At 41.3% G+C, this 10,151-nt stretch overlaps 1 protein-coding gene across 1 annotated transcript in view; it reads left to right on the forward strand.

Moving 5' to 3' along the window:
• The window catches only part of ALK (ALK receptor tyrosine kinase), a 564,868-nt gene that overhangs the window by 182,988 nt on the left and 371,729 nt on the right, over positions 1-10,151 (forward strand). The window contains exon 3 of the mRNA XM_083434390.1: positions 1,220-1,378. Within this exon, the coding sequence (XP_083290516.1) occupies positions 1,220-1,378 (159 nt within the window). The remainder of the gene's footprint in view (positions 1-1,219; positions 1,379-10,151) is intronic.

A 10,151-nucleotide genomic window follows, 5' to 3' on the forward strand; every position in this document is an offset into this window, starting at 1 on the left:
ACAGAGACTATGCATATATAATTTATTACATGCACAGGCTCTCCCTAAGCAACTAAGAACCCAGTTTTCCCCATTTATGTGCAGGTTGTACACATAACAGGGCTGCATGCACATGAAGCTGATAAATACATGGAGGTTCAGAATAGGCATGGAGGGCATCTCGCACGGCTGCCACACATTTAGCCCACCTGCTTTGAAAAGAGCTAGTCTCTCTCCTCGTTGATGTGCTGCTTGGTGGTGTGTTATTGCTGGGTACCCGGAGTGAACAAGGTGCTAGCAATGTCACAAAAGTAGTAGCACATATGGTAAAGAAAGTAGAATGAAAAATGTAAAAAGGCTCATTCATTTCACTTTGTCATTAAACAGGTGAATTATCTGAAATAGATCAGAGAAAGGGCGAGGGTATTAACCTTAGGATTAAAAGGTATGATGCCTCCAAGAGAATGGGGTGAAGATCATAAATCTATGCAGGCTGGGAAGAAATGAGATGTTTAATAGAGAATCTAATTGAAGTTTAAAAAATGTCTTGGCTGGTTTGGCTAGTGTCAACTTCAATTATTTGGGTTAATCTTATCCTGGGACGAGAAGAATAGATGTTAATGAAAATCTCCTAAGAGCAGCAGTTTTCCACCCCCAAAGTTCTGAAATTTCTAGGCCAACTGTAGACTGAGGGCAAACATAATTCGAGTCACAAAAAAGGGGGCGGGGAAGATTTAAGCAGAACTAAAACACTACCACACAATTTCAAGGAAAATCACACCTCATTTAGTGCTTCTTTAAGAAAATAAAATAAAAGAAGAAAAAGGAGTAAGGAGAGCAACATGCTATGTTTGAAATAGTGCCGTTAATTTGGTTTGCTCCTCTTATTGTTTCTGTGCTGCTCTTTCTGGACTGCCCATCTCAACAAGGAATAAAACAAAAATAGAAATAGATGTATTGGAGCAGGAGCGCTGATGGCACAGACATAGCCATATGTGCTTCTTTTCCTAAATCTTATTCCTAGGTGTAGAGATCTATTTTCTTTCCCAGTACAGACTGAAGTTGAATCACAGTGAGAAAATACATATCCTCAACATATGGCGATATGGTCTGTTTTCCTAATGTGGAATGGGCAAAATAATTATAACAATGGCAATGAAATATCTGTTGTCTGTTGGCAGAGTTAGTTGTATTATTTATTTTAGAATGTTCACTTTCTGTTTTCCTTTCCTTTTTCCAGTTTTTGACTGCAATTTTGAATCGCACTGTGATCTAGAATATTCCCCACCGATGAAGGAGGGACATAACAGATCCTGGCACCGAGTGAGTGCAGATGAATTCTCACGGCTCCATCTTTTGGATGGCCCAGAGAGGGATTACTCTGAAAATTCAGCAGAAGGTGAGAATAACAATCTGTATTCACTGAACACGATGGTCGAAGTCTTATTACTCCAGGAGGAATAGGATTTTATTTTGAGCTTAGGGTCTGTTTCTCAGCAGGTGTTGGGGCAGATGTAAAATGTTTGCTATGAAAGGTTACAAGAATAAAAATTACATGACTAATAAGAAGGACATGCAATCTTATGAACAACATTTTAAGTCAATTAGTCTCTGGAAGTGTTACCTGTACAACTTGTACAACCCAAACCAGAACTGATATGTTAATGGATAGATTCAAAAAAATCTCTTAACAAGCCGTGATACACATGTGAGGACTTTCCTTTTAGAAAGTGACAAGGCGAATATGTGATGAAACTTTAAGCAAACAGGCTATTGTGTGATAATGGCAACCACCGAACAAACAGCATAGACATTGAAATCTACCCTAAGATTTTGCTATAACCTCTTTGTTCAATTGTCTTCAGGATCAACACCAGGCCATGGTGTAACAATGCTATTTCCATGCAAGTGTGTGTTCTGAATTCAGTTGCAGGGCTTTAATGCAACTAGCATTTAAACTTCTTGTGACTTCTGACAAAAGCTCCTTAATTAAACTGCCAATTATTCCCCAGAGGATCCTAGAGGGCAGTCTTAGAACTTAGGACGGTGCCTCCTCCTGGCATGCAGGCAAGGTTCTTCTTCACATGACCTAATCTGGAGGGAGGAGCCATCCCATTCTCCAGACCAGCCCTTCCACTTTGAAGGTTGGGACTTAGCTGTGCTGCTTAAGAGCTCAGCTTTTCCTCTTCACATCTTTCCCCCTCTCGCTCTTAAATTTCTTTACCTCTCCTCCTCATGTCATCTTTGCTTCATCTTTTCCCCATCCCATCCCCAGAGGTGGTTCACACCTATTCAGACAGGAGAGGTCAACAAGCTGGTCAGCAGACATTAAAATTACTACTTCCCTAGAAGGGCAATGAACTGTGAAAACTCTAGCAGTGGATTCTCCCATGGCTGCGTTTTCTTCCTCTGTGGTCTTCCCTTCAGAAGGAGAGAGGGACCCAAAGGGATGCCTGTGAGAAGCAGAGATTTTGAAGCACAGACAGCTGCCTTTGGAGCTTTGGTGTTCACTTGGGCTGTTTTCAGTTTCGCAAACTTCAGATAGCTCCTTGGGGATGTGGTGGGATTGTTGAGCCATGTGTCATTATGGGGATTAAGTGGTTATCCTTGTTCTTCTAGCTCTCTCCCCCCCCCGCACACACCAGGAGAAGGCACTATCCCAAGTATCAGGGCTGCCCTCTAGGAACTCCTGGGAATAGAAATTCACACTAAGCATTTCCATTTATATCTTTTAACTCGAGGGAACACCTTTTTCTGTACCAGCCTGTTTCTGGGGGAGGCCCTTCTTGTTGTTTCACCACCAGGGGAAGTACATGGTGTCATGACAAAAAAATAAGTCTTTGGATTGGTAGTGCTTGGCCTCTGTAAAGCCTGCCCCTCAGAAGTGTGGCTGCCACCAATTTTACTTGGATTTCAGTGTCAGTTTAAGTCAACCATTTTGTGCAAGCATTTGGAAGAGGTTAGGTAATGTTACCGCTGTGGTGTATCACCTACTGTGTTCAAAAATTGTTTTTGTTTTTTAAAAGAAATGTTGGTATTGACCTGTTCTGTATTTTGTTGATATTTTTGTTGATATCCACCATGGAATAAGTATCTACTCACATTACACGCAAGTTGAAATTTGATCATGAGGATGGTATTTGGTGAAGATACTACATTTGTGAACTATCTCTAAGGTGTAAATAATTAGAGCACTGTGGTTTAAGATTGCTCTCACTAAGCAGGTTATGACTTCAAAATGCTGTGATGACCCCAAAAGGGGAATGGCCCCAAAAGGGTTGCTTTAGGAGTGCTGCATGAAGGCTGTGGAGTCAGATAAGCAGGCTGGGAGTAACCATTAAAATTCCAGGTGAACGCTGACAGAGCCTCTTCAGGAGAATTGTAGTCTTGTGATTCACAGCTAGCTGTTTCCTTTTCTGTCTGTAGATGATGACTTGAAAAATTTGCTCTTTCAGCGAGCATTTCCCATTCAGTTTTAAATCATTTTGCTTACAGCTGTTTGGCACAGAAGTATTGTGTGTGGTCTGCTTCTATCTTAAATAATTAGGCATAGTAATTTCACCCCCTACTGTTTGTTTCCTGAAAATGTGATTCCAATTAGCTGCCTCCCATTTCAACTCCATTCATAGATGGTGAGTAGGAGGAGTAAATTTGTCCCGCCATCTATTTCTGTTTGAAGATCCTGGTGGGAGACATTCCTAGAATAGGATAACACCTGCTACTGTCTCATCCTGACTCGAATGAGGCATGGATCCTGATTTGGCTCTGGATTCAGGCCTCAGCCAGATATGTATCTCTAGTGGCTTTAAATGAATTCAGTTAAATTGATGAATGTGACTTCATGTGACTCTTGTACAAATCCATTCACTGAATTTTATTTAGAAGGAATGTTCTCCAGATTTATTGCCCCTTCTCCATGTATGCAGATCTCGGTGGGTATCCATTTGTAACTAACTTGCTATTCGGAAAGTGTGATAACTTTCTAATTAGTCAAATGTTTTGGACATTTCCTGAGCCATCATATCGTAACTGTATGATATAAATATTGTTGGTATGAGCAGCAGAAAAATATATATACTTCGTCTAAACAGTGATTGTCTTTCTCTCTGAGATGTAAATTTATTTTGAGGGGTTAAAGCTCTCCAAATCTGATGAAGTTACAATAAATGTAAAAGAATTACATGCTCTGTTAGTTAGATGCTTCCTTTTTGTTTCTCACAGAGGTACTCAGACGAAAAGGTCACAGGACAAAATGTTCTGGGACCTAGCTAGGCAGTGAGAATATTAGCATTCAGAGACAATGAATTATTGGACTGTAAATGCTTGCTGACTTTAATTTATGGTCCTTTTGACAGAGAAGGATGAGGGAGACACTACAGCATAATAAAGCGATAATCCTGAACAAAATATTATATATTAATGTAACTAGAGAGAATAAATCAAGGCATTGGCTTGCAAGAAAATAAGCAACAAAGAAACATCAAACTTCCTAGAGTGAATATAATAAGAAATACCCAGATAGAAAGATAAAAGGGTACATAGAAGTTGGATAGTTCAAGTCAGATGAGTAGCATTGATTGTATTCAGTGCAAAGAAAAGAAACAATGCTGAAGGCAGTAGCCCTTCAGCCGAAGATCACAGGGTGGTTATACACCTCTATGATGTGACCATTCTTGGAATACTGAAAGAATCCTGGGTACTGTAGTTTGTTAAGCATACTTTGAATTGCAGCTCTGGGAGTGGGAAACTACAGTTCCCATGAATCTTTGGAAGAAGCCAGGCACTTTAATGGTGTGTTGGATGTGCTTTAAGTGACTTTGAAAGTGACTCTTTCCTATGCCACTGAGATGCCTTAGCAGCAAGACTGACCCAAGACATTTTGGCATCTCAGATGAACCACAAAATGTCCCTCCCCTGCCAGAGAAGAAAGGGTGAGTGACAGTCTGCATCAGGAATAAGGATCTACAGTGAGAACAAGGGTGAGAGGAGATTGTTCTCCAAGAGGCTGAATTGTGGGGCAAGCTGCTGAGGAGGCAGCAGATCTGACCTCCAAGGAGCACACCATAACTGTTGCTGTCACTGTGGCAGCAGGGGACAATGCATTTCTTGGAGGCCATGGGTCTTGCTGCCCCATGGATTCTGCTGCCCGAGATGGTCGCCTCACCATGCCTCATGGATAGGCCAGCCTTGCTTAGCAGTAAAGACTGTTCAGGACTGAACATTTCTGCTTTGTCTTCATAACACACAATCAGGACAGCTGCATCAGAAAAATGCAGAAGAGCTGAATTTTAAACTTTTCCTTGGCATTTGTCACATTGTTTGCTCTGGGAACCCCATCCAGTGATTTCTCCATGGTCTCATGGTCTCCTCAATGTTTCAGCACATCAGTATAGACCACCTAGAAAGAAATGTAACAATATAGCTTATATAAAGAAAATCTGAAAGGCTACTAGCTTCTCCAATAAGGACATAACAGAGGTGTTAACACATGGCAAATGTACCTGACTTTTTGAAGTAAAGTACTGAGGAACTTCCTTTATAGCTTAAAGAAAATATTCACTTTTAAACTAGCTAATTCAGGGGCATTAGCCTCATTAGTGACACAGTGGAAGCTTTGTTAGTACAGCCTTTATGCTCTAATGAGCTTTCTCCAAAAAGGCAGTACCCGTAGATTAACATGTTTAATTTTGCATATGCCTGCTAATTTTGCAACAGGTTTATGTTTATTTAAAATACAGAACTGGGATATGTGTGGGTTAGTCTGCTAATCTTCTTGAGAGGGGTGTGTGTCTGTGTGTTACTTAATTACCTAGAATTTTTGTGAACTGAATGGCTTCTTATATAGAATGAAATGAAAGCATTTAGTATGTCTAGTATGTCATAAGTATGTATAAATAATTACTTATGTGCCCTTCAGTATGAATCAGTTATTACTGTCTCTTAAATAAGTGAGTGGCTTCCATAGATTTATAGGGAAGAGAACAATGCAAAGAGATAGAAACAACAACAACAACAACAACAACAACAACAACAACAACACTCCCCTCTTCTCTTGATGCTTTGATCACCCATGTCCAGGACAGGGCAAAGTGTTGCATGAACTTTAGGAGCATCACAAATTGCACACCCTATACTTTCTGCCATAAATGTACATAACTCAGACATTTGGACCACTGCTTTCAAAGGAGGAAGGAGGTTTTTCCTCAATTCAACAGTGTCCCTTATCTGTAACCCATAACTCTCTCCTGTATAACTTCATGGGAAAACATGGAATCTTTTGGAGATTGTAAAGGTATTTCAAGTGAGGATATATTTCAAGTTAAAACCTGCTCCTATCCCAGGCACTAATAGTAGTGGTTTAGTATATGTATAATATTATGCTTCGCAGCTTAGTAGAATGCCCTTGTCTACATAAATTCACAAAACCTGTGATATATATATAAGTAACCAGATGCATCCTATAACCTGTTTCTCTATTTTCTTTGGTTCCAACCAATGCTAGGACAATGATATTCAGGTTCTCAATCTACTTCCAGGCCAGTAGGGCAAGTAGCAGGTTCTAGAACAAGTTTCTGGACACAGTAGGGGGCTTGTCCAACTAGGTAGGTAGAATTTGGGATCAGATATAATGAGATGGTGGGAAAAGGCATTTCATCAGCAAAGTCCAGGCAACTATAGCTAGCCCTGAAATTCCACCTTTTCATGATGCACATGTTGGGCCATTCCTGGATATACTGGCATCCTGAGCCTTTCTTTGGATGTTGTACTAGCAGCACAAAGACCTCATGCTCTGCCTTCTAATACTTGCTACCACTTTGGCTTATCAGTGGCATTTCTAGGGCATGATCATAATTTATACAACACACCTTCATATGTACTGAGTATGGGGGAAAGCGTTTCAGTGAAACACTTCAAAACTGGAAAATAAAGCCATGGTAATTGGTTGCAAGACAAGTACTTGAAGATGCAGGCTTGGATTCTAAGTTTTACTCCGTAAGCAGAACAGAGTTCTCAGTCATGAAAGAAAAGTTTTCTTGTCTTGCCTTCCCACTTAAAATCTGTTCCTGGGAGTTGGAGAACACTTGGGAATGGAGGGGAAACTGGCACGGGTCAACACTACCGTTACATGAAGAATGGAGCAACTTAGAATCCAAGCCATAGAATCTGTAGCATAGATATTAAAGATGGACTGCAAACCCTAAAGCATGTTAGGATACAATTAGCAACATTTTTTAAAATGGACAGTGACTGATGTCAGAACTTTAGTAATGGTTGTTTTTTTTAAAAACCAGTCTGTGCATCAAGGTTAGAAAACCAAGCTGCCCCTTCCATGTCTCTTGATGTATTTTCCATACCAGCATCCCAATTCCAATCCAAACCTCCAATCTGCCACACAGTGTTTGTGTGTGTGTGTTTGTGTGTGTGTGTGTGTGTGGCTATAGTGTAAGTGTCTCTTCTTGGCTGAGCTTGACCAAGCTCTGCTGGCATGGGCATCCATTAGTTCGGAGGTCATCACTACACTGCATTGGTGGGTTGAAGCTGCAACCTGTGGTATTTCTGCCACCAGTAGTCAGCAAAGCAAGCAAGCAAGCAAACAAGCAAACAAAACCATTCAACAGGTCATATGAGAGGGCAGAGAAGGTGCAGAGCTGGGCCAGTTAAAGATCAAAAAGTGGTCCAGGTACAGACAATGAACCTGATCCAGGACTCTCTGCTGCAGCAGCCTGAACCTGGCATTGAAAAAATGAGATGAAACACACACACACACACACACACACACACACACTTGCCCTGTTCGTTGTGGGCTTCAGATGAGGCGGGAGCTCTATCCAGCTCCACTGCTGTCAGGCAGGAGTTAGGATTGCTCCTTAGTCCATTATGGGTTGAGAAGGAAAGGGGTAGCAGTGAGGACACAGGAGTAAACAAAAGGATGTTATCTATTAAGGTTCTCTCCATAAAATAGTTCCTCTTCCTGGCTTTGTTCCAGCAAGGGACCTTGTCCCTGTGCTTGCCACATATGTTAGGTTCCATTTCTGTTCTGACTTTTGAAATGTGTGCCAAGTCACCTGTGATGTTAGCAAAACGCTTTATGCCATAGGGAAAGAGGTTGGGTTTTTTAAAGTCATTAATATGATACGTGGACCACAGATGTAGTCTGTGAATATTCTTACATACCACGTTTCATTACCAGGTAAGTGCTACTTCTAAAATGCCCCTGTGTTACATATATTGATGCTGCATAATGCTTAGAAGTTGTATAGTAAGATACATTGTAAATGTATCTTGAAAGTATTGAATCGCCATGGAACTCCTGCTGTAGTTAAACAATCCTCGGGGAAGGGGTGATGAACTAATGGCTGACATCATCAGCTGGGCAGCTTTCTAATTTAAGAAGATAAGAGAGATGCCATCCCAGTATTCAATTCTGAGGGTTTATTTCAATTTGAAGGCAGATAAATATTACGTTTGCTTTAATTCAGTTAAAGTGATCAGCAAGGAGTGCTCTCCCCTCCACAATGAAATGACAAGAAACTATGTCTCTAGCTGTTTGCCTATGTCTTCTTCGATATCTTTCTATTATGTGTATGGCGTGCTACATCACTGAGTCATTTCCATAGGATCTTAAGAATATAATTATCATAAAAATTATGATTTAGAAACAGTGCTGGCTGGTCTTATTTTACAAAGCACTAGCTAATTGGAGTTTATGTAGGCAGAGGGCCAAACAGTTTTTATTCATCTGAGTCTGATGAATCAGACTACTCCATTGAGATATTCGTTTCACTTACTGGAATTAACAAGCAATGAATGATAATGAAAATAATAGAACACTGCGTCGGCATGATTGAACCTGGTTGTCAAAGCTTGGCTGGATTAGAGCATTGTAGCCCTGTTGTGATCATTGGGTTTAAGTGTACTCTATTGTATTTCTTACCTGCTGTTTACCACATGGTCCCAGGATAGGTTACAGCAATAAAATATACAGTGGTACCTCAGGTTAAGAACTTAATTCATTCTGGAGGTCCGTTCTTAACCTGAAACTGTTCTTAACCTGAGGTACCACTTTAGCTAATGGGGCCTCCTGCTGCCGCCACGCTGCCGGAGCACGATTTCTGTTATCATCCTGAAGCAAAGTTCTTAACCCGAGGTACTACTTCTGGGTTAGCAGAGTCTGTAATCTGAAGCGTCTGTAACCTGAAGTGTCTGTAACCCGAGGTACCACTGTACAGTTCTAGAACCCCAAAACAGTTACACTCATAAAACAATAATTCCACATACAAAACAGACTGGGATAAAGATTGCAACTTTCAATGCTTGTTGAAAGAGGAAGGTGCCAAAGAAACACACAGAGATAGGACCTGTCTAATCTGGAACAGGAAGGAATTCCAAAGGGTAGTTGCTAAAGACCCAATTCCTATATTGTATAGAATGGACCTCTGGATAAGATGTTATCTGCGGTGATTGATTGGATATGTAAGGAGGGAAAAATTTTAAAGTATTCTGGTCTCAAGCTGTCTAGGGCTTTGTACACCAGTACCAGTGCACTGAATTTAGCTTGGTATCCAAATGCCAATGTGCCATTTCAGCTCCCAGACCTGGTGGCAGTTTGCTGAAGGAGGCACTTGGAGGTGGGTTGAGATTAAGGATGGACAAATCTGTCGGTTTTTTTGTTTTTCTCAGTTTCCCACTCTTCAGTTTTCCACTTTTCCTCATCAGTTTACAAATAATATTTTTAAAACCCAGCCAAATTCCATGGAACTTCAGTAGCATTTTAGTGCAATCTGTCATGGACTGGTTGGATGCAGAAGAATGGTGGGAGGAACCAGCTGGGGAACCCCCAAGGGAAGAAGGCTCAGAGCCTGGTGATTGGTGGTAGGATGGCTATGAATGGTCAGAGGGAGAAGACTTGGAAGAGGACATGTCACAAACTAAACAGTGGGGAGAGTTTGTGGCAGAGAGAAGTCTGGAAGCAGAGACAGAAGCTGAAGCAGGAGAGGAGAGAGGCCAAGAGGCAGAGATGAGTCAGGCTGGTGAAGAGTCACGGGTGTCTACTCCTCCTGTTGCAAAAAGCTCCCCTCCCCTCTGGTCTCCCAGAACCAGGAGAGGCATGAAGCAGGAGGAGCAAAGGCAGGCATGCAGGCGCAGTATCTGATTGCTTGGAACACATTCTG

This window comes from Podarcis tiliguerta, assembly GCF_965153285.1.
Source record: "Podarcis tiliguerta genome assembly, chromosome: 3".
Classification (NCBI taxonomy): Eukaryota; Metazoa; Chordata; class Lepidosauria; order Squamata; family Lacertidae; genus Podarcis; species Podarcis tiliguerta.